We start from the raw sequence: 25937 nt of genomic DNA on the forward strand, positions 1-25937 counted from the left end.
GGGACACTTGACGGGATGAGCACTGGGTGTTATTCTGTATGTTGGTAAATTGAACACCAATAAAAAATAAATTTATTATAAAAAAAAAACTGGAAGAAAGAAAGGGGTGACAGGTCTTAAGGAAGTTCAAAATCTAGCAAGGCAAATTCTAGTAGATCCTGAGACTCAAGAATCATCCTCTTTGGTTCAGTGCTCTGCCCTCCAAGACTGTCGGAGAGGCATCATCATCCCCATGGCTGTGTGCAGCTGCCCACACTGCTCTCTGGAGTGGCCACCTGGCACACTGGAACCAAAGAGGGGCCCCACTCTGAAACCAAGGAGCCATCAAACCCCTGACCGGCGGTGGGAGGGACATCCCTAATGATTTGTGAATGGACTTTGAGGTCATTCTGCCTTTTTCTTGAAAGATAGTCAGGCTACAACTGGATAGCTCTATGGTCCCTTTCTGTAGAATCTCAGAGGTCCAGCCTGCCTTCACTGCATCCTATCGCCATCTCCTTCAGTTGAAATGGCAGTGCTTCTGCTCAAATCATCATATAATCTCTATCAAGTTATACTTAGCCATGCCTTCCATGTTCTGTTCTAAACATGCTTTCTCGTGTTTTTTTTTTTTTTTTGCAATATGGACAGGCTGAGAAATTTCCAAATCTTTAAGTTCTAGTTCCTTTTTAGTTAACAATTCTTCTTCAATTGAGTTCCCTCCTCCTGTACTTTACTATAAGCAGCCACACCGGAGGTTAGGGCTTTAGTGTATGAATTCTGAGGGACACAAACATCTAATCCATAAATATACACAATGGTGTGTATATGTGCATGTGTGTGTACATATATATGCAGATAAGATACATGAACATATATATGCACATTTATTTATATGCACATATGTGTACATATAGGTATTTATGTGTGTATACACATGTTTTTAGATTTATAAAATTCTAAGTACATCCTGTAAGGTAGATGCTATTTTACTATCATTTTTATAGTTGAGGATCTGAAACACAGAGAAGTATATAACTTTCTCAAGGTCACATAACCAGAAAACTATGATCTGTATTCAAGCCTAGATAATGTGGCTACACAGTCTGTGCTTTTATTTACTACCTTAGAGTTATTTTCTCTATGTTAGGAATGAAAAAAAGAAAACAATAATAGGTACAACAGAGGTGTTTTTTTTAATTATGGGGAAATATGCTTAACTTTATGAGAATAAATTAGAATACCTAGATTACATAGACAAATGTATAGGAAAAAATGTAACTGAGTAAAACTGACTTAAAAAGAAATAGAAAATCCATATATAGATCTTTTAATCTTTAAAACTCTGTAATTTAAAATCTATCCATCCAAAAACTACTAGTCTCATTTGGCCTAATAGACTGTTTCTACCAAACTTTTAATATACAGATAATTCAAATGTAGAGAACAGCAAAGGAAGGGATACTCTCTCATTTTATGAGATTTACATAAAAACCAGAAACAAACAAGATCAACATGAGAAAAGAAAGTTCTGTGCCAGGCTCCTTATGAGGTAAAATAGATGTAAAAGTCCTATATAAAACTCTAGAAAAATAAATCTATAAAGGTGTAAAAATGGTATGTTATACCATGGGTTTTCCTGGGAATGCAAAAAAAAATGATGTTATATTAGAAAATCTACTTATATAATTCAGGCAAAGTTGAAGTTATACATGCCTATGCCACAGCAATTCTACTGTCAGGTCTAGGTTCCAGAGAACTTGAGACATACAAACAACAAAAATGTACAGAAGTACTCACAGCAATGTTGTAAAAGTAAAAGATGGGAAAACAATCTAAACATCTTTCAACTGATAAATGGCAAACAGTGTAGCATATCAATGGAATGGAATAATGTAGGGTATGAGAAATGAGTGTATCAGAACTATCTGTGTTAATGCAGACAAAACTTCTAAAAATGAGACTGAAAGATAAAAAGGCAATTTTCAAAATGATGCATCAGCACCTAAAACAGTACTATGTATTGTTAAAAGATATATACATATGTATAAGGCTAAAGGTACTCATGATGTTGATAATACCAGATTTAGGATAATATCCATCCCTCTACAGGGAAGAAAGGGAACAGGGGGTCATCTGCATGGATTCAACAATCCACACCTTATACACAAAAGGCTTCGAGTGTTCAAATCCTCTCCTTCCCATTCTCCCTCTTCCTTAAACTTCTACTTGGCCTTCAAGATTTAAATCAGATTTCATTTCCTATGAAAAGCCTTTTCTGACTCTTCTGTTTGCTTGCTCTTCTGGGGCCCCACAGTTCTTGGTACAAACCACAATTAAAGCACTAATCACAAAATTTATTTGTATCAAATCTTGTCTTCCCCAACTGTGGCTCCTTACATGAAATCTGAAGGATTCGACTTAAAGGAATTCAGTTCAATTCAGCAAGTATCTAGTAGAAGTCAAGCACTGTATTCTTAATCCTTGGCTGAGTGGTATGCTGCTAAACATATTACATGGTTCCTGCTTTCAAAAAGATTATATTTACCAAAAAAAACTTTTTTTTATTTATGATAGTCACACAGAGAGAGAGAGAGAGAGAGAGAGAGAGAGAGAGGCAGAGACACAGGCAGAGGGAGAAGCAGGCTCCATGCACCGGGAGCCCGACGTGGGATTCGATCCCGGGTCTCCAGGATCGCGCCCTGGGCCAAAGGCAGGCGCCAAACCGCTGTGCCACCCAGGGATCCCCCCCAAAAAAACTTTTAAGACAAAATTTAATATACTTAAATCTATTAGAGACACTGTCAATCAAATGTGGTAGGTAAAGAGGAAAGAAATAGTTTTGAAGGTCATGATGGAAGTGAAATTTAAGCTGGGACTCAGAGAGAGAAGGGCCCGAGGGGTATATAGAGTGATACTGATTGGCTCTTTAGAGACACTTTGGGTTTTTTTTTTAAGATTTCATTATTTATTTGAGGGGATCCCTGGGTGGCGCAGCGGTTTGGCGCCTGCCTTTGGCCCAGGGCGCGATCCTGGAGACCCGGGATCGAATCCCACATCGGGCTCCCGGTGCATGGAGCCTGCTTCTCCCTCTGCCTGTGTCTCTGCCTCTCTCTCTCTCTCTCTGTGACTATCATAAATAAATAAAAAAAAAATAGTTTAAGATTTCATTATTTATTTGAGAGAGAAAGAGAGAGAGAGAGAGAGAGAGAGAGTGCATGAGCAGGTTGGAGCAGAGGGAGAGGGAGATGAATCCTCATGCAGGCTCCCTACTGAAGGCAGAGCCCAACTCAGGGCCCTGAGATCATGACCTGAGCCAAAATGGAGTGGGCCACTCAACCAACTGAGTCACCCAGGTGCCTTGGAGACACTTTAAAGAAAGGGTCAGCAAACTTTTTCTGAAATCATCTCATTGTTTTCAGCTCTGCAGGGCATACTGTCCCTGCCACAACTCTTCTGTTGTAGCACAGTAGCAGCCATAGATAATACATAGTCAAATGACCATGACCATGATTTAATAAAACTTTAGTTATGAACACTGAGATTTATTTTTTTTATTTTTTTTTTATTTTTTTTTATTTATTTATGACAGTCACAGAGAGAGAGAGAGAGAGAGAGAGAGGCAGAGACAAAGGCAGAGGGAGAAGCAGGCTCCATGCACCGGGAGCCCGACGTGGGATTCGATCCTGGGTCTCCAGGATCGCGCCCTGGGCCAAAGGCAGGCGCCAAACCACTGCGCCACCCAGGGATCCCTGAACACTGAGATTTAAATTTCACATAATGTTCATGTGTTACATAATATCCATTTGTTCATGTGTTACATAGTATTCGTTTGATTTTTTTTAACCATTTAAAAATGTAAAAACTATTCTTAGTTCATAAACCACATAAAATTAGGCGTAAGTTGGGCCATAGTTTGCTGACCCCTACTCTAAAAGACTGCCAGTTGTAATATAAAAAATGAACTAAATCAACCTGAAGGCAGGATCAGTACTAGGAGCCAATAATGACTGCTGAACAGTGGAAGGTCAAGATGAATGTGCAGATTAAGACCTTATAACTATCAAGATAAAATATACATCCTAATAAATAAATAAAAGTATCAATAAGGCAATGCTCTGTGAACTCGTGTGTGGAAACCCATCCCAAGCTGGCAATTTAAATTCATAATTTCCCAAGTTTTAGGAAGTAAAGAAGAAAAGAAAGTGTGATTATTTAATCAGAATGTATCTCACCACAGTTTCATCCACGCTACTATAAGCATGCAGAGCAGCCACTATTCAACCTTCTGGAAATAGCCCTGAGGTTTACATGGAAGGCGGGGAGAAAAAAAAAAGATCAGACATCCTGCTAATAGAAATGGTTATAGGGCAAGAAGGGGCCAGGATGGTGGGAAGAAAAAGATATATTTTCAAGTTTGAGATCAGCCCCAGAGATTCTGCTCTTGATAAAGTTTTGTGAAATGCCATCAGGTCTATAGGTGTCCATGGTTCCTTTTCCTTTTTCTTGAAAAGATTCTATGACTGAAACAACAGGCATAATTTCAAAGAGGTTTCTGATTCCTTGGTTTTGGAAAAATCTGGATTCAAGTCCAGAGTCTGTCTAGTTTGCTCTGTCACCCTGCCCAGAAACATTCTATCAGGCGGCATGCTGGTAATATAGATAAATATGAGTGGCTAGCACGCAAATTAATTTATATTTAGCATGTAATAATAGCTGTGAGTTAGTGAGCTAATGGTAATCTCTAATAAATATAACAATAATAAACTTAGGAAGTAACAGATGAATTAGGATAACATTTTGCGCTAAACCTGAGAGTGAAAAGCTGATGTAGATCCATGTACTTGCATATAACTACAGAACTCCCTCCTTAGCTTAGCCTTGGTTTTATTTTTTTTTATTTTTTTAACGATTTTATTTATTTATTCATGACAGACACACAGAGAGGGAGAAAGAGGCAGAGACACAGGCAGAGGGAGAAGCAGGCTCCATGCAGGGAGCCCGACGCGAGACTCGATCCTGGGCCTCCAGGATCCGGCCCTGGGCTGAAGGCGGTGCTAAACCGCTGAGCCACCCGGGCTGCCCTTAGCCTTGGTTTTAAACAGACAAACAGTATTTACCAACAGTCATTACTTCACATAGGAAGCTTTTTATATGCCACACTTCTAAAACCAGCAAGATATTTCAGGCTACACCACTTCAAGACTGAGGGAGACCAATTGTCAAGATACTGGGATCTTCACTTCTGATATTCTGGGACTGGAAGGTGTCAATATGAGTAATAGGTTGCCCAGACATTTTTATAAAGACTCTTGAGAATGGCATGCCAAGTACTCTAACACTCTCCACAGGGCCCACCACTCTGAGTTAGACGTCTAGTAATTATTAACTGAACAGAGGTGTGTACATTTGTGTGTAGGGAACTTTATGATCGATTACTCTGTTGAATAATCAGAGTTCAGAAATTAATAATTTGTCTCTTGTTTACTTTCCTAAGATTTGATTTCACCTTACATTCCTCATCCTCATCCATAAAGCAAGGAGTGATGGCTCAGATGTTTCTTCTCTGTTACTCTGCTGTTCTATAACTTACAGAAAGGTAGCTTTCAACTAAGTATAAAGTCCTTAGTGACAATTAGAGCTGTTTAAAAATTAAATCGTCTTCCTTGCAAGAAGTGAGTTCCTTGTAGCTGAGTTGGAGAGAAGCTGGAACAGGATCTGGAATGGAAAACCCTGTGCCAAGTGAGAATGAATAATTTCTTTCAACAATGATAGTCTAATTCTATGAGGTCCCCCTCTGAGACTCTGCATTCAATAGTTGCCATGGGCCATGGTTCTGGGCAATTTTACATATATTTAATTTGGTCCCCATAACAATATATGAAAACTGTGTCAGGAGTTGAAACCAGGTATTTTCTCATGTTCCTGTTTGAGATAGGAGAGTTAAAACCAAAACAACATATAGGCACAATGGTTTTGCTTCACATGTACCCTTGTTTTCAGAATCCTTCCAACATTCTGGGCATCTGGGTGGCTCAGCTGGTTAAGGGCCTGCCTTTGGCTCAGGTTGAAATCCTGGGGTTCTGGGATCGAGTCCCACATCAGGCTCCCTGCTTCATAAGGATCCTCTCTCCTTCTCTCCCTCTCTCACTCTCTCTCTCTCATAAATAAGTAAAATCTTAAAAAAAAAAAAATCCTCCAGCATTCTGCTGGCCTGTTCACAAGGATGAAATGACAGTGGTGCTGAATCCCCTTCATGGCTCCTAAACAAAAGCAGGTTCCTAAACCATTCAGAGTCCACAATCTTAAAAGTTGAGTCTGGTTTCTCCCTATATGGGGAGCACTTTTCACAGTATTGGAGCCTCCCTGCCACTTTCTTCTCCACTTACACAATTTTTTGAAAGCTCTTTCCTGCTGATTTTTAATTTCACTAGCCAAAAGAGCTCAGTCCCGCACCCTCCAAAATTTCATTGTGTACTTAGCCCTCCAGATTATCTATAAACATGTTTACTAAAGAGGCCCAGCAGAAATCCCTGGAGGGGCTTCCCTGTTTACACGTCTCCATCAACAGCAGGCTCACACATCCTCCCTGTGTTTCCTCTATTCATACCTCTGTGTGACAAAATTACCCTTCTTAATACCATGGCAGCACAATTTGGAATAGCTTTATTGTAAAACTTTTAACTGACTCCTTGAAAGTCTAAGTAAATTACATTTATTGTTCTTTTCTGGGTGCTTACGTACCTCCTCAAACAATGCAGTCATGTTCTAGGAAACAGAATGCTTTTTCTCCACTCATTACACTTAGTGGTCAATGATCCTACAATATTTGGAGTTTACCAACAGGAACGAGATTCACCGGTAGACTTTAGGGTCTCTACCTTAGAATGGTAACAAGAGTGGAATTCACTAATAGTGAAAAAATAAGTGGCAATAACTTTATCTTATACTTTGGTTATTTGTTCCATTGAGCTTCTGCAGACCCTTTGAATGGACACCATAAAGTTTCAGCAATTTACTTATATCCAGCATGCCATCCGGTTCCCTCACCACTATTTGATCTAATACTACATCTCTCGCCTCTTTGCTTCAAAAGACACGATGACAGTGGAAATTTCTATGTTTCGACAAAGACCAAAGCAAAAGAATTCATTGAGGCTCCAGATCTTTCTTCCCCGTGAGCACGTCTTTTGCACCCTGATCATCAAGCAGTCCCATTGATTCCCAAGTTGACCTTCTGCTTTCATATATAAAAAAGCTTTTATTTCTGGATGACAGTCCTTTTGTGCTGTTTCTTCAATTCCTTTACAGTCTGACTTATTTACACCCGACCTGTCACACTTTGAGGCTTTCCCTGTTCTCACTTGAACAATCTTTTGCCTACTTCCACCCCCCCAAACCCTACCTTTGCTTCTTTTACACTTTGTGAGATGGATGCAAAAGTTTTTAAATGAGCTTCTAATCTTTGGTATGTGACATATTTTCCTGCCCCTCCATAAATATGTTTAAAGCATTTCCAGGTTTCCTACAAGTTACAGACTTTTTAAAATATTACTTTCAATGTTAACTTCATGCACACATTGATTTGATCTTAGTTCCATTCTCTAAAACTGAATAATAATGTAACGGTTTGTTTTGTTTGTTTGTTTGTTTTTGTTTTTGTTTTTTTGCCTTTTACTACCTTTCAGAAGGTTGGATGTAATTGAGTTGTGAGCATTACTGCAATAGTCACAGATAATTTCCCGTACCAATTCCTGTCTAATCTTAGGCCTGAGTCCAGTATAATTCCATTCCTTCCTTAACTCTAAAACTTTTTGTCTTATGAAACAGATATTTGTGTGAGATCTTTCAGTCTCAGAGTGTGATTTCCCTCATAACTATTATTTAGTCTAATTTTCCAGTATTATCAATAGAATTTCAATATCCTTACCCTAATTGGTTGGTCTTTGGTGGGGAGTTTTAACCAGAGTTCAGGGACGGGTTCTAGGAGGTCTAAGAAGCTCCTGAAATCATGGGCAAAACCATATGTGTCTAAGGGAATGTGTACTTTTCTAAGAAAGAATTCCTCAGTTTTCATCAGCTTCTCTCAGGAATTATGAAACAAACAAAGAAAAAAAGTTTAAGACCCACTGGTCCATAGTGTCCCTAAATACATTATTATTGAGCACGAATTTCTTACCCACAGAGAAATTTATTTAACCAGCATTATTTTGTATACTTTTTTACTGTTTTTATTATACCTATTGTTTTCATCATTTTCTGTATATAAAATGTTATAATCCCATCAGTTCATCCATCCCTAATATTCCCATAGATTTCCTAACCCTGTAGTACCAGTTTTCTCCAGTTTCTACCCACTTTCTCCTTCTACCAAGCCTAAGGGGAAAACACTGGAATTGGGATCCTTACTTGCTACCAATCATTCTATCTACTCTTTTTTATACTTCTAGAGTTTATATATCCAGTATGCGTTTAAAGACTTGAGGCGGGACACCTGAGTGGCTCAGTGGTTGAGTGTCTGCCTTCAGCTCAGGGTGTGATCCTGGAGTCCCGGAATCTGGTTCCACATCAGGCTTCCTGCATGAAGACTGCTTCTCCCTCTGCCTAGGTCTCTGCCTCTCTCCCTGTCTCTCTCATGAGTGAATAAATAAAAATCTAAAAAAAAAAAAAAAAAAAAAGACTTGAGGCTTTGCCTTTCTAAAAACTGTCAATTTTCTGTTTATACAGATGGATAGTTTTGCCATCCCATCTTCATCCAACACACCACAGAATCCCCTTCTCCCTCTCACTCCTCCTTCCCCACCCCATCAGCATCGCCCTAGTGAGGTCTGTGTCAAACTGGGTCTCATGCTTCCTCTGCACTTATCAACTTTCTCCCAATTTTTAGGTTAAACGCTAAACTGCCACTTAACAGATTTGCTACACACAGAGCTCATTTTCTGGCCCCCCACATTAACACAACACCTCAATGCACCATTATATTTGCTGAACAAACCTCAGATTCTTTTGCAATCTACACAGTAACACCATTATAAGTTTTGTTCCCTAACCCCCCTCTTCTTTGAACTGGGCTGAACTTACCGATTTGACTCCTTGCAATGGAAACAAGAATGATATGGTAGGGAAAGAAGAATGATCCATGCCCTCTGTAAGGTCTTTTGAGAATGCATTTTAAAACAATTACCAAAAATATATATTAAAACCTAGTATGTAAAAATAAATCCAAAGCAGATTCCAAAAGCCTAGCAAAAAAAGTGAGAGTGTATTTTTTAGATGTACCATGCTCACAATTCTTAATTTTTCAATCCTCTTCTACTTGAGGCAACGTACTCATGCAGTTACTGTTACATCAAAATCTCCATTGTTCTTCATCAACAGGATGTTATCTAATGAAACCACAGGGCAGCTTACAACGCAATTGCAAAGACTCTTACGAAGATGTTCTCAGGATAAAAGATCTCCTTGGATTTCTGCACAGCAGCTTAGTGAGGCTGCCGCTAACCAGGCAATGTTCCAGTGACCCCACAGTCTAGAGGTCCTCCAGGACCACAAAGGTCATCCCAAAGCAGTTAAGATAATGAAGAGCAGGGAAGCTGAAACATATGCTTCAGAAATTCCATTGAGATTTGGCAGTTTGAGTCTCAGGGCGATTTTCCATTAGAAACGATGTTTAAATTGGTGAACAGGAGCCTGGGCCAGCTCGCCATGCAGATGTACTGACAATCCTAACAATGCTCCCAATTCTGGCAAACTCTATCACCATTTTATGACACTGGGGGAGAGTCACAGCATAGGCTATGGGGAGAACTTCTCTCCTTGTTGCAGTCCAAGAATCCATGTCCTCCCTACCACACTACTACCCTACTGATCCGCTCCCCACTGACCTACCCCCTCATCACATGCACACATCTGCCAGGCAGAGGAAGGGAAGACTCCTTCTTGACTGGAGCTGTCCTCTAGCAGAGAAAAAGCATAGGAACGGGGGCACCTGCCACAGATGGTGGAGGTGAGGGATGGGGATAAGCCACAGGTCTGCGGTCTGTGGGATGGGCAAAGTAATGACGATAAGAGCTACCATCTACTCATCAGGCACTAGGTCCCGGACTCTATGCCACATACTTTAGATGCACTGTCTTGCTGAATTATCACCACCACCCACGAGGCAGGAAATACTATCCCGATTTTACAAATGAAACTGAGGTTTGGTGAAAGGAAGCAGTTTGCCCAAGGTCTAAACTCCAAAGCCCGTGCTTTTAAATAATATATCTAAAGTCTGCTGCTGTATCTGGCAGCATCTGAAGTCTCAGCAGCAACAATTAAAAAGAAGGAGGGAAGGAAATTCAATAGTAGAGGGGATGGTGGTATAAAATCCTATCCCTGCAGAAGTAGAAATCTGGACCACAGCTAGGAATGGGAATGAGCATTATAGGCTTGTTTTCCATAATTTCAATACTGCTTTTAAAAATGAAATTGATTTTCAGTAAAATGCTTGAAATGCTAACTTGTGCCCTTCGTCATTATGAATCACATCATAGGGGAACTTGAGTGGCTCAGTGGTTGAGGGTCTGCCTTCGGCTCAGGTCATGATCCTGGGGTCCTGGGATCGAGTCCCACATCGGGCTCCCCACAGGAGCCTGCTTCTCCCTCTGCCTATGTCTCTGCTTCTCTCTCTGTGTCTCTCATGAATAAATATACGAAATCTTCAAGAAAAAAAACAACCATCATAATAAATGATGTTGCAATGATGTTGCAAAAGAACTCTAAAGCTTACAAGTAAATTATTTTGAACAAAAGAAAAATTATATTTAAGCTAACGCCATACTGTTTTCACATCAATACCAATATTTACTTGACTGAAATCAAATTAAACATTCTGCATTCATATGGTGATATTATAAATTAAATGCCCCTCCCATAGACCAAGAAGAGGAAATATGCACTCACCAAACACACCCAAGCGCGCGCACACACACACACACACACACACCTGCTACTTTATGAGTTGTTTGCTACCCTTGTTAACTGAAACAGATGAAAAACCACATCAGACTCAGAGGGAGGAGAGTCTTGCAAGGGTTTGATTTATTTCAAGAACTAAGTTTTCTCAAGCTGGGTATAAGGGGCAGGGGGGAATATTCTAAAGCATAGTCCTTAACCTTTTCAATCCCCTTTCCTAATATGCAGACCTAACCAGTTGTTAAAAGGACTTATCCTATGAGACTCATATGTCTCTGAAAGTATATCATCTCCCTATGGGTTTTACTCCACAGTAAAAGTTACTTGTAAATGTCCCTTATATTCATCCTCAGGACTGATACTACAAGATTATACTTGGGACATTTCTTTCTAAGCAGAAGTGAACTTGATCTTTTTGGTGAAACCACCCTTGAGACACCCCAAGAATTCAGAAAAGTCCGCACTTCCTCCAACAATCACACAGAGATCAATGCTAATTTCAGGATACAGTCTTGCTTCTTTTCGGCTCTCAATGGAAATTAAACCTTTAAGTTGATTCTGCATCACTGCCCTGAGCAGGCCAGGATGCTGCTCTCTCCATAAGCCAGCCAGTGAGAGCAACTGCAGCAGAGTCTGAGCTGAGGTTATATAATGACGGAACTGGCCCAAGCAACAGGGGGCTTTGAAGGAGGGGATAGATGGAAGGCATGAGTGCTAATTCAACAAAATGAAAATCATTCCCAGGAATCACTCTCCAGGACTTTGAACCAAAAAAACAAAAGTAGTTTTACCTTTAATAATCAAGGTGAATATCAGTAGCTTTGAGGAGAGGGAGGAAATCACCTAATAATGTGCTCATTATTCACAGATTTTTTTTTTCCAAGTCCCCATTGAAAAGTACCATCCCGTTATCAGGTTACAAGAGTGACATCTAGTGGACTCATAAGGCAATGACCGAGAGGCTTTCACACACACTTGAGAACAGGGCTTCTCAAAATCTAAGGTGAAATCGAAATTACCTGAGGATCTTGCTAAAATGCAGATTCCGGTTCAAGTAAAGAAACCAAAATCTATTATTTCTAACAAGCTATAGGTAATGCTTACGCCACCGCTCTGTGGACCTGAAGAGTAGCAAGGACCTAGAACATTTCGCACCAGCTTTTACCCTCAGGAAAGAAAAGAGGGAAGGGACATTTGGGAATCATTTCCAGGTTAAAATTAGGCCAAGTGAATTAACATGATTTTTTTAAGTTCCTAGTTCACTAGCCCAACACAGTATCCACATTCACAATCTCCTGTCCAGCGAGTCCTGACACCAGTACTCCTTGTCCTAAATGCCAGAAACAAAACTAAGAAGGAAAAGACCTTACTTCACAATCATATTTATTTGTGACATGATTTGCTCAAGTCTCCAACACAGGATCACTTCAGAACTTAACATCTTGCAAGTTTTCTTTCATTGTTATTATTTTACTCACCCAATACTGAAGTATGACATAGTAGTAATTTGTACCGTATCAGAACTCATTCCTTTCTCCCCCAGGTAACCCGCACCTGGGCAGGAAGCCAGTGGGGTATTGTCTAAGTGCCAAGCACACCTACTCAGAATGTCAACAACATTTGCCCTGAACACCCCTAAGAACAGAACAGGATGTGTGACTACATCCAAATCCAACCGTTTCCAGAATCCAGTCCTATGTGGTTTTTCTGAGCCAAAGAACCTTGACGTCCATGCAGAACAACCAGACTAGGCCGTCAGCTGTAAGACTCTCCTCTGTGGAGGAGCTCTGCTAGGCCCCACGCAGACTCCTCCTGCCACAGCCTCCACCTCAGCTACATTAGACCCATTCTTTGGTTCCGGGTCATGGTTTTAAGAGCCATCAACACTGAGGGAAATCAGTCTTTCTGTCTCCAAACACACACACAAACATGCACAAAACCCACTTTCTGGTCTAGTAAAACCCTTTGGGACAAATGGATTAATCTAAGACAGTCGTTTTTTAAGCAGTGGAATTCTTATTTCAAACTGGCAAACAAACAAAAGTGGAGCTGTTTTGGCTGAAATGGAGCTGGAATTCTTGGAGATCTGCCTACTTGATTCCTCCCCAGGCTGCCCCTCACCCCATACTCCTGAATACTCCTCTTCATGCCCCAAATACTCCTTCCTGCCCTAAATCCCACCCCCAGCTACCACGCTCACAGAAACACAGCTTGAACCAGAATCAATGAGTCTCACAATCACTAAAACCATCCCCAACTCCCAGATCACTCAAGGACAATATTGTTTTCATTACCCACATGGAACGAGAGATACCTGTTTCACTATAATTTGACTTAGTTATGATTCTAACAGTTTTTGCATCTGCAATCAGAGGATTTATCCAAAAGATGTACAACCTGATTTCCTGATGGAAATTTGCTTTTAAGTCATAATTAAGGATCTCTGTCATGAGTAAACAACAGAATTGTTTATACCTCTTCAATTACTCTTGGCAGTCCTAAAGGGGAAAATAGGTAGAGAAAAAAGTCCCGTAATTCTTCCTCAAAAGGGGGATGAAAATAGAAAATGTAACTCAATATGCCTGTTTCAGTTAAGTGGCACTGTCTCACTTGCCTACAGAGTAGGGAGTCCTTGCCTCAGTTAGAATTCCAGTTACGACACATGGGACCTTGGGAAAATTAGCTACCTCTCTCTATCCTCAGACTCCTCATCTGAAAGTGAGAACAATACCTATTTCACGGGGCTCTTGTGAAGACTGAATTAATATATGTAAGGGAGTTAATAACCAACACGGTGTGATCATTCGATAAATGTTGCCTCTAATGATAATTACAATTACTAATATAATAGTATTAAGAGTAATAACCATTAATATTCTTCTTTAACTGAATATTCAAAATGGTATTTGATTCTCTTGGAAAATTTCAGCCAAAATTTTTTAAGTGTGATTTATTCCTTTTCTTAAATTCAAGTGTAATTAACATTCAGCATTCTATTAGTTTCAGGTACAGAGTATAATGATTCAATAATTCTATACATTTCTCAGTGTTCATCAAATTAAGTGTACCCTTGGGACACCTGGGTGGCTCAATGGTTGAGCGTCTGACTTTGGCTCAGGTTGTGATCCCAAGGTCCTAGGATCAAGTCCCACATTGGGCTCCCTATAGGGAAACTGCTTCTCCCTCTGCCTATGTCTCTGCCTTTCTGCATGTCTTGTGAATAAATAAAATATTTTTTAAAAAGAGTACCCTTAATTACCTTATCAATTACACCCATTCCTCCCCCCACCTCCCCTCTGGCAACCACCAGTGTCTTTTCTATTTAAGAGTCCGTTTTTTTGTTTGTCTTTTTCTTTGTGTTTTGTTTCTTAAATTTCACATATGAGTGAAGTCATATGGTATGTGTCTTTCTCTGTTCAACTTCTTCCACTTAATATTATATCCTCTAGGTCATCCATGTTGTCCCAAATGGCAAGATCTCATTCTTTTTATGGCTGAGTAATATTCCAGTGTGTGTGTGTGTGTGTGTGTGTGTGTGTGTGTGTGTGTCTGTGTGATCTTCTTCATTTATCTATGGATGGACATTTGTGTTGCTTCCATATCTTGGCTATTGTAAATAATGCTGCAATAAACATAGGGGTGCATATATCTTTGCAAATTAGTGCTTGGGAACTACTGGATCATATGGTAATTTTATTTTTCGTTTTTTGAAGAACCTCCATACTGTTTTCAACAGTCGCTGCACCAATTTGCATTCCTACCATCAAATTTTAGCCAAAATTGAGAGGTATAAACAACATACAGTCCCATCAATTCTTCATATATATTGAGAATACTGAGACTGTAAGAGAAGCTGATATGATCCTAAATGAATTTCAGATATAGCCCTTAAGATACATTGCCTTTCCTTGTGTCTCTTTGTTTTATCTCTCAGTGAAACATATTTAAAAAAAACATTTATCAATTAGAGGCAGTTCTGATTTTTAAAAATCACATTAGTTTTTGAATAGTCATAACTATGTTTATTCTTTGTGCAATATATTGCTCTCCTTAAACATCATATTGTCTAATTTATTTTAAATTTCAAAATTTTATTTTAAATGAAAGAAAGCTGAACTTTTTCTAGGAAAAGCCCAGAAGATGGCAGCTATTATGTCAGTAGCTGGCTATCTGCCTTTTTTTAACTGCCTGTTGGACTGCTCAATTATCTATACTGTTAGGACTGTGCCAAAGTCCTGACCACTTGGCTTCAAAGCAACCAGAATCTTCAAATAAATTTTTTTTTGTTTTAACAAGAATCCAAAAAACTCATAAGGACTGAGGCACACATAAGCTTCATAGCAAATATTCAAAAGCTACCTTGCCAAAAGCTTTAGAACAAAGAGGATGGGAGAAATTCAGACAATTTATGACTTAATTTACAAAAAAAAAAAGACTTTTGAATATTCTAACATGTTAGTACTAAGTAATCCAAAAGTTTTCAGAAACCTCTGAGATATAATCTAATGTATCCCCTATCACCAGCACTTCTGTTCCAAATAAACCTCTAGGTATTTTTTACTGGATAAATTATCAAAGTTTACTGCAATCTTAAGGTTATAAGAACAATGTTTAAAATACTCTGCAGTTCTCTCACTTTTTAAAAGTGGGGGACAAATCGCCACAATTTTCAGCTCTCAAGGGGAGATATATCTTTTCTAGGAAAAAGTTCCCATCTTGTGGGCTTCTCTGAGATTACTTCTGAAAATCATTTTTGTCATGCTTCATTTTGTTAACTGTGAGTTTACACTAAATCTCAATTAACTAGACAATTCAGTAAACTGGAAGCCCTGTTCCCCTTGACAATGAGGTGATTTTGCTATAGATGATTCTTCTCAAACTTTATTTTTTTCAAGAAGTTGGTAAAAGAGTTCTCAACACAAGGAGAATTTTTTTCTCCTTTTTCTTTTTCTCTTTTTTTTTTTTGTAGCTATAAGAAAAGATGGATGTTAGCTGATCCTATTGTAGTAATCATTTCACAATATATGTAAATCAAACCATCACACCATATGCCTTAAATTTACACACTGACGTATATCAATTATTTCTCAATAAAACTCAAAAAAAAGTACTGGCAACATTTTGGCAATGGCTCAACTCTGTAATTTCCTTAAAAGATCTAAGAACAGTTTTTTAAAAAAACAAACAAACAAAAATACCGTAGCATGTTGCTCCCCTTTCCATTTGAAAGAAAAAAAAAAAGAAAGAAATTAAAGTAGAAATTCCCTTAAGAAAGAAACTCAGCTATGTGTCTTTATTCTTTGTTTACTCTGCCCCTAAGCTGCCATGGATATGTTCATGGAGATTACTTTGTAGCTTCCTAGAAACTATTTTACAGTTATAATTATTAGTTTAACTACAGAAATAAGAATAGGAGCCACTTTCCACTGAATTCTTACAAGAGTCAAGTACTGCACAAAACTCCTAGTGTATACTATCTTATTTAATTCTCTCAAAACACATGGAAACAACTATCATTATCACTTTTTTTGCACAGGAAACAGCTAACACTAGGGATATGAAAAGACTTGTCCAAGATTTCACAGTAAGTGGCAGAGCCAAGTTACGAACCCAGGTCTGACTCTGAAGCTCAAGCTCTCCCAGCTGTGCCTGCTATTTACTGCTTCTAAGTTCCTTGAAATCAAGGGCCCAGTTCTTCCTCATCTGGAAACCTTCAGGAATTAAACCACTACCTACTCCATAGGGGACTCAAGAAATTGTTGCTTAAGTGAATAATCAAGAGTCACTTGAAAGCATAAATTGAAAATGTGGTAGACAGAAACCTACGATTAATTGCCCCAGAGCTCAGAATTCAGATATACTTCAAGGTCACTTATTAGGCTTGATATCTTCTAGGTCAAAATAAATAGGTCTTTGTCAAAGAGATGATGGAAAGAGTTTAAAAGAATCCTACCATCTCTCAAAGAATCTAAAAGACAGGCATCCACAATGTATCAGGCACCAACAGAATTACTAGTCTGGATAAACCAGGAAAGGAAATAAATTTTGAAATATTAAAACCAGGTTCTTTGACTATCTACCCATGGTCACAGTAAAGTTGCTTTCTCTCTCTTGGTCTCCCTTTCATCAATATAAAATAAGGAAAAAATATATATCCAAAATATTATATATATATATATAAAATATATAATATATACATAAAAGGTTACATAGTATGTGTTTAATGGAAGCCATCATGATTATTGTCATTGTTACTAGCAATGCATTAGTTAAGTTAAATATGTGATATATGCCTGTTTAAATTATACTTTCAAACTTCAGTGAATTCTTTAGCATAACTATGGTAAAAAAAAAAGTCACATAAGAAGAGGCACATGTATATCATTTACCTTTTCACTTTTTAAAAAATCCTTAACATGGGTTATAAAAAAAAAAGATTACCAAGGTTACTTAATCTGTTATGATTTAACAGCATTTTAACGTTTTCTAAGGAATGATAGCAAAGTGCTGCATCTCTTCAAACTTGGAATTTACTGCCTGTCTGAGTCTCTGCTTGTGCCAAATTAAATATACAGTATAATGTCCATACCAGAAATAACATAGCACAGTTTCCTGCTCTATTCCTTGGTTGAATGGGCCCGAAATGAAGAAAGGAAGACATGATTTTATTTAATCATCTGAATAATGGTTTTCTTCAATCCCTTGAATTAGAAGGTACTCCAGGAAGAAAAAAGAAAAGTTTAAAAGAAATTGCCATGTGAATTATCAGGCTATTTAAGGAGAAATTTCTTTTGAAGGCCCTACATTTGAAAGGCTCAAGAAAAAGCATTAAAAAGAGTAATATTAATGAACGACTTAAAAAGTCAACTTCCCCTAGCTCCTCCACAGCACCCAAACTGCTGAGGGGTGAGGAATGTAAAATCCCTTGGCCTGTGAAGTACAAGTGAATTGTAGACTAGTGCTTCTTCCCAGCAGATACTACCCAAAACTCTTCGGAGGAATTTTGGAATAGAAGAGCATGGAGAAATGAGATGGTATACGGAAAAAGATGCCCTGGGGGTCTAAGGAAGGTTGCTGGGTTTTTTAAGGTGAAGGACATAGACATCTGATTATCCACTGATAGATAATGCAGGTGATAGAGAAGATAAAGTGCTGGAACAACACCTTTAAGTGGGCAAAATATGGACAGGGGTAATTCATCCATTGTGATAGCAGGGAATGAAGTGAACTATAGGTGGGCACACATGTGGGAGCCTGGGAGGTATGGCAGAGGAAGGATGAGGTAGTTCTCTAACGATTGCATCAATTTTCAGTGAAATAAGAAACCATCTTTGGCTAAGGGTGAGGAGAGAGCGGGAGGATCTGAGGAGAAAGAAGTGAAATAGTCATCTCAGAGAGAGAAAATAAATGTGTAAGTAGTGTTCTAAGACTGTGAGTTAGGCTGAGGGACCACTTGAAAACGGTGGCCATGAACAGAGAGTGAGGTCGTCAACATAGTAGCTATGTTTTCTTATAGCCATACACTACATGACTGTGGGCATGGAATAGAAGGAGAATTAATTTTAATCAGCAGTGGGATTTTGCCAGTTGGATACAAAGGAGATGGTATAGTCAGCTAAACCACTGAGCCACCCAGGCTGCCCTCAGCAATAATAATAAAGTCTAGATCTGGAACCTTGTTACTCATAGTGTGGCATCAACATCGCCTGGAGTCAGGCAATGCATCTTAAGATGATCTCTATTTAGAGATTCATATGCATGATAAAGTCTGACAAACACCTGAGTGGTAGCCAAGTGAAAACAAGAAAAATCATTAAGAGCCATGAGAGGTTAAAGAAATGAAAGGACAGGATGCCGCTTGGGTCATCTAAGTGGATTACAAGGCCACCAAGATTTTTGACAGAAGACATGACTGGGTCAAAGGAAGAGATAAACAGAGCCACACGGGAATGACTGTCCAGGTCATAACAGGTGGCCTGGAAGGCTTGGAGTCCTGGTGGTGATTGAGGCACATGTGTAAAGGATGCTGGGATTGGTGTTCTTTTAAGGGAAGGAGATAGTTGTGGTTGTCTCATCCTCTGGATTGCTCTCTTAAGAAATTTATACTGATCATGAGGGCGACACTGTAGCTGAAGAAGCTGTGGTTTTACAAGAAGGATACATAACTCTGTGAGCTCCCCCAAGTCCTGTTGGGAGTAGTGCAGACTGGGAGAAATATGGTCTTATCAGGAACACAGACAGAGCTTAGTAAGCATCTATTAGATCCACATGCCAGCATGCTCCTTAGGGCACAGAAGTAGTACAGTTAAGCATTTAGGATAAATGTGGCCACCCAAAGATCTGTGGTTGTACTAGCAAGCACAATAATTCTATTTGAGACTGGAGAAATTCATTGAACTCAAAGAGAAGCAGAAAAGAAGAAGGAAGAACACGAAGGATGGGGAGAGTCATATGTTCATCAGGACAGTGAAACTCCCTAGAAACGGCCTAAGTATATGATTAAAAAAGGTGAAGCCTCCCAGAGATTGTACAAGTTTCATCTATAAAAATCTCCCCCATCTTCTTGAAAATACATGGTGTAGTCTCCTCTCTTCAACAGTACATTTGTGAATGGATCTTCTGTGATAGTGGAGAGGGGTAGAGGTCAGTGAGATCATGAGCCCACAAAGCAGAGGAGAATATGCAAATACAGGTTCCTGGGATGTTGAAGAAATTTGATAGAGAATTGTGGATATACACAGGTTATGAAATTAGGGGGATTATGATAATTAATCATGTATGTAGAGGGCAGTGGCCCCACTGATAAATATGTTACATAATAATAAAACATATTATTTTTGAAGACTGGTCAACTGCTTCCTCTGTACTCTCCTCTCCCATCTCCCAAAACCCTTCTATCATTAATTTTTTGAACAACTGAGAAACATTTCAGGGTGCTGGGGTGGTTCAATCGATTAAGCCTCTGACTTTGGCTCAGGTTGTGATCCTGGGGTCCTGAGATGGAGCCCCACGTTGGGCTCCCCGCTCAGCAGGGAGTCTGCTTCTCCTTCTGCCCGCCCCCTGTTCGAACTCTCTCTCTCTCTCTCTCTCAAATAAAATGTTAACATATATATGTGTGTGTGTATTTATTACATACACACACACACACACACACACACGAATATTATGTAATTGTTAATCCTTTGGGCTAGGTGTTTCTCGGGGTCAAGGCCCAATGGAAATGGAAACAAAAGAAGCACTGACTTAAATCTACAAGTTCTTTCTTAAAATCTGAATTCTCACAGGGCACCTGGATGGATCAGTCAGTTAGGCATCCAGTTCCTGATTCTGGCTCAGGTCATGATCTCAGGGTCATTAATTAGCTAATTAATTTTAAAAATCTGAATTCTCAGAAAAGCATCCACCAATACAGTCAACAAGTAGCAAAATGACTATCTCAATTCTACTTTTGTTGAGCTAACTCATTTTTTAAAAGTTGACAATAGGGAGGAAAGAGCACAAGTGGATGATCAAACTGAGAAGTTAAAAATTGCATGTATGTAAAATAGCATACAAATCAAGGATCACTACTCTTTAAGAAATTTATATCTATTTATTCACAGTCTGTCATCTTTCAGCTAGGGTTCAACAAGAATTAAGGAGAGTGAGCAGTGTACCTAACTAATTCCTGAGACCATCAGGGTCTCCACTATAGATTTGCAGCTCAAAACTCAGACAACTCAAATTAGATGCAAAGCTATAATTATTATAGAAAAATGAATTATAATTATCCTGGCACTCACCCATAAAAATATTTCCCAAATCTATTTTAAAAATTAAAAACAGACCAAGGTTTAGAAGCATATCTAGGATCCATCTTAGCATGCTAGCTTCATTCAAGCTGAATTTGTATTTGGTCCTTAATCACAGTGTTGAACCAGGCCTCCACCAAGAGGAAACAAATTAATTCTGAGTTCCTAAGGAAAAACCCTAGTAGATCTTCTCTTATTTCTTACAGATAATAAAGCGGCAATCAACTAGATCAAATAAACACAGTATCTACTTTATGTGACCGGGACAGTTCAAGCAGGAAAAGTATATTTCTGTCTTCAAAGAATACACACACACACACACACACACACACACACACACACAGTCTCCCATATCCTTTGCCTACCATAAGAAAGGCCAAAGATTCTAAATTTCTTTTTACCTTGCAGTGACATAATTGAGAGCATTACCCAAGATGCCAGAGCTCTAGGTACAAACACTCAGGAGGGACTACAGAGGTCTATACCAAAGTTTTTTAAAGAGACATTCTTTTTTAAAATACATATACCAGCAAAAAATAAACTATAAACCTTATACTAGAGCATAATGAACACCTCCCATGTGAAGTGGTCTGGAATTGTACTATAAAGCCTCCCGAGTCAAAACTGCTTTCTCCACACACCAAAAACTGAAGATTGGACTTCCGTTGTTAGCGATGAATTCCCACGAGTTCCAACATTTCCCTCTGTTAAAATGCCTGTGAGAGGGATTGCCATCATCAATGAGGAGTATCAGTTAGTTGCTGCAACCCTTTAGCTAGAAGCAAGTCTGATGGAGAAGGTGTGGGATGGAGTAGAAGACCTGAACTGGAATCACAGCACTCTCCTGTCAAAGGTAGCAGGATCTGAAAGGTTAGTCGACAAGGAGGCAGATCAGAGTTGGGATCCATCTATTGAACAGAGGTATCAAATTCCCTATTTGAGAAGTGAGGAGGTGAAAGTTGATGATCTCTAAAAAGTTCGAAACTGCCACTTTTGTGAAGTGTGGTGGGTCTGGCTAGAAGTGCATGGTTCAGCCCCAAACGGAACTAACATGTTATCAATGCTGGTCATAAAAGCACTGCTGAAGAAAAGAGGGCAGGCACTCAAGAAAATGTTCCACAAGTACAACTATGTCAAAAGGCCATTCTACAGGGAAATCATAGTAAATGCCTCACGTGTAAAAAGACCATAAATAGAAATAGAGGAAAAACTCTAGACTCACCTTGGTTCACTGAAGTGGTCACACTCATATTAAGAGAAATGGAAAAGAAAGTTGGGCTAAAGGAAATAATGTTCTTAAAACTAAAGGGATGATTAGCAGCAGTGTGGATGGATTGGCTGGCCAATGGAAAATGCTGGCTTTCATGCATGCTGTCAAGAGTACTCGCTCGGAAATGGCTGCAATAAAATTCACTCCTTTGTTCAATAGATACTTATACAGTGCCTTGTACGTGCTGCTGCTGGATGTGAAAAGCAATGAAAAAAGACACCTCTACTCTTAAACTTCCAATATATGCCAGAAGATACAACAATGATATTAGTAAATTTTTTTTAATTTTTATTTATTTATGATAGTCACACAGAGAGAGAGAGAGAGAGAGAGGCAGAGACACAGGCAGAGGGAGAAGCAGGCTCCATGCACCGGGAGCCTGATGTGGGATTCAATCCTGGGCCTCCAGGATCGCGCCCTGGGCCAAAGGCAGGCGCTAAACCGCTGCGCCACCCAGGGATCCCAATATTAGTAAATTGATGGGAAATGGTACAACTGAGTCAAGCAAAGGTTAGGGGTTTGGAAGAAGAGTTAGAGTTGCTGTTCTCATTTTTATTTGTGAAGGATCACAGTTCTTTCACACATTCATTCGCACTAGCCAACGTCAAGAATTTCTAAGGACAAGTTTAGACACTTAATAAAGAGCATCAGTCCCTAAACCATCTGCTTTGCTCTGAAAATAAAGATCCGTCACATGCAAATTTTCATTTTACTCCAACCCTATGAGAATGTTATTGTCAGCTGAGATAGGTAACATTTGGTTTATAATTGACATGGTGAACAAACCATGCTTTATAAAATGGCTACAATCAGTGCTTCTTTGGGATGAAAAAGAAAACCATCATATGAGGCCAAAAGTCACTCACTTTCAGCTACTTCCTTTGATCCTTTTAAGTGTCCTATTACTAATCTTCTAACGAAGAAATGTGCAAAATACAGAATTTAAAGTGAACAACAGAACCTTGTTATAGTCAGACAAAGATATATAACAGAATACCCCACGAGGCTTTTTCTTAAAAAGGGAAATCATCTCCCAAACTCATATCATACAAACCCACAGATTAGAATAGCCCAACCCTATGTCGTGTGTATCATTCTTACCTGATAAGGAACAATGCTGACATGAGCTGTGCCCCAACGTTCTGCTTCCTTTTGGCCAATAAGATAATTAGCAGCTATGTGAGTCAAACATGCCACCTACCAGGAGGGGGGAAAAAAAAGGTAGTTTACCCACAAATCATAAAAAGAAGGTTATACTACCTAAGTTCTTATTTGAATTCACTTCATGTCATTGCAAAAGAAAGAAAAGAAAGAAGAAAGAAAGAAAGAAAGAAAGAAAGAAAGAAAGAAAGAAAGAAAGAAAGAAAGAAGAAAGGCAACTCAAAATATATCAGCAAATATATAGGCATCATCCTACAAAGAAAGGAAGAGCAGTATTACATTACTGGACGAGACTAAGTATGAATAACATTCAGCTCTCGAAAAGATCACCTGAAGACAGAGGTTGGCCCAATAGAAGAAACCTTGGTCCAGCCTTTAGCAGCAAAAGCATAGCAAAATACATCAGCAACCAGTACATTCCTTTCCCCTCTTCACCCATGTCCTTTTGCTTTCTGTCAAGATGACAAAAAAAAAAAAGAGCCTGTGTCATCAATGACCAGCTGAACCAGTCATGAGCCATATTCCTTTAAATTGCTCATTTCAAAAAAAAGGAAAAAATAAAAAATACATAAATTGCTCATTTCATGAGAAAAATAACAATAATAAACCTCTATTTTGTTGACATCGGCTCAGTCAAGTCTTCTGTTTCTAGCTGCCCAAAGCATTCTTACTGGCACCAACGATCGATATTACTTGGCTTGTTAAAATTCCTATTTGCACAAAAAAGTGCTCTACCTCTTTAAAACCTAGTCCTAACCCTATATCCTCATTATCCTACTTACTTCAATTTTCAAAAGCCCTAGATTTATTAAAGGGGTCATCTCAAGCCTCAAGGTCAATCTCTGACTCTTGCAGTACTTCATACACATATCTTGAAAGTCTACAATAACTCAATTCCATAAGAGGGTAACAGGAGGATAATGGACTTGACTCCGGGTGACCTGCCACAAGGAGATTATGTTCCCATGAATAACCATGCCTCCAAGGGTCCCAAACTATGGGAAAACAACCTAATGACAACCTTCCATTCTTTCCAGAAAGAAAGCTTCTGGCCTCATGACATAATCATAAGATAGATGATCAGATGTGATGGGGAATCTCCCAATCCAGCAAGTCAAACATATCCCGAACTGAGTTTGGCTCCTGAAATAACTCAAGGATTTGTTTTTCAGGCCTTGGTGATACAACCTGATATTGCCCTCTACCTGGCATGGCAGCGTGCCTCCCACAAGGCCTATCAATAGGCCTCCGCCTGCATGCAGCCCCTTAGAGCAGAAGACATTCTCCTTTACTTTATTCTTGGGATTTACACTCACTTTTATGTTCATTTACTGCTCTGTTGAAATTGGAACTGCCTTATGGCAGCTGGTTCGGCTGTACTGCCCAGGTGGCAAAACTAATAAACTTTGAGTCATCCACTTCTGGACCTCCATCTGGTCTCAGGCATTTGAACCATGGAGCATTCCAGGGCTGCCTGGGGCTGCCTAGTGCTAATCACCATTTCACAGATCACTTCTGTGTCTTTCAAAATGGAAAATCAAATCAACATTTTGTAGTAAAAAATGCACTGGATGGGAAGTCCAGTTTCATGGTTTTTCATTTGTCACCTCCAAGTAGTTGTATGACTATAGATATTTAATTTAAATACCTTGACCTTCAGACACATTCTCTATAAAATATTGGGCATTTAAACAAAATGGGTGGTTTTCAATATTTTTTTAAAGCAGAACTCCTGTATCAAACAAATAATGCATGAAATCCTAATATATGAGCAGATAATAATACCCCAAGTGTTCTGGTTGAGGCAGAAGCCGGTCTACAATGTCACCCTGGGCAGCATGAGCAAACAACATGATCTGTAAAATACTAAATGGTCTTACATTTGCTTCCAAGGTCTACACCTCTGACTATTATTCTTCTTAACAGTCTAGCAGATACCAGGAATGAAATTGTAGTCATTTTTCCATAAAAGCTCTTCCTGAAATTGGGGAAATTTTCTCAAGTCTGGGGTTTTTCTATAACAAAGATTTTTCTCTGATCTACCTTTGTTAGAGTGGAGGTAGGGGTGGTTTCTTACAAATAAATTCTGGGGAAAGTCACTCGCCAGGTTGCTCTGGTGCTCCTGGAGGCCAAGGATTCACATTAATAAAGGTAATTCTTTGCAAGCAAAGAATCATAAGAGGCTTGGTATTTCTACTTTTTAAATTTCAAAGTCAACTGGTAGGTAATAGACTAACATCAGCATAGCCCCAAGAGGCAGTGGGCTGGGACACCTGGATGACTCAGTTGGTTAAGCTGGCTCAGGTCATGATCCCAGGATCCTGGGATGGGACTCCTTATCTGGCTTTCTGCTCATGGAGAGTCTGCTTTTCCTTCTCCCTCTGGCTCTCCTCCTGCTCAGGCTTGCACGGTCTCTCTCAAATAGGTAAAATCTTTAAAAAAAAAAAAAAAAAGAGGTAGTGGACAGACTGGATGATCACAGGTTAACCTGTAAATCGTAGATTGATCTGAGATTGTTGACAGAAGCAGGTATGGGCTGAATTGTAGGCTGGAGATCAGCCTTATAGCCTCATTTCTGGTCCACAATTTCTTCCTTTCTTTTCAATTTTGACTTCTGTGTTTCTGACCCTACCTTACTAAGCTCTATCTTTGACAACTATTTAATAAGAGAAGCCCTATTTAGAGTAAGTTAGAATGGGCTGCCAAAACTCATCTCACAGACTGTTTCTTAATGAGATGCTCTATCAATTTCCTCCACACAATGATAACTCACAAAAACA

At 39.1% G+C, this 25937-nt stretch overlaps 1 protein-coding gene across 2 annotated transcripts in view; it reads right to left on the bottom strand.

The window, feature by feature from the left end:
* Positions 1-25937, bottom strand: part of SUGCT (succinyl-CoA:glutarate-CoA transferase) — a 716497-nt gene that overhangs the window by 521430 nt on the left and 169130 nt on the right. The window contains exon 9 of one of the 2 annotated variants that reach the window (XM_055301217.1): positions 23098-23193. The exons of the other annotated variant lie outside the window; for it this stretch is intronic. Within the exon in view, the coding sequence (XP_055157192.1) occupies positions 23098-23193 (96 nt within the window). The remainder of the gene's footprint in view (positions 1-23097; positions 23194-25937) is intronic. 2 annotated transcript variants of the gene reach the window in all.

This window comes from Nyctereutes procyonoides, unplaced genomic scaffold, assembly GCF_905146905.1.
Source record: "Nyctereutes procyonoides isolate TBG_1078 unplaced genomic scaffold, NYPRO_anot_genome, whole genome shotgun sequence".
Lineage (NCBI taxonomy): Eukaryota > Metazoa > Chordata > Mammalia > Carnivora > Canidae > Nyctereutes > Nyctereutes procyonoides.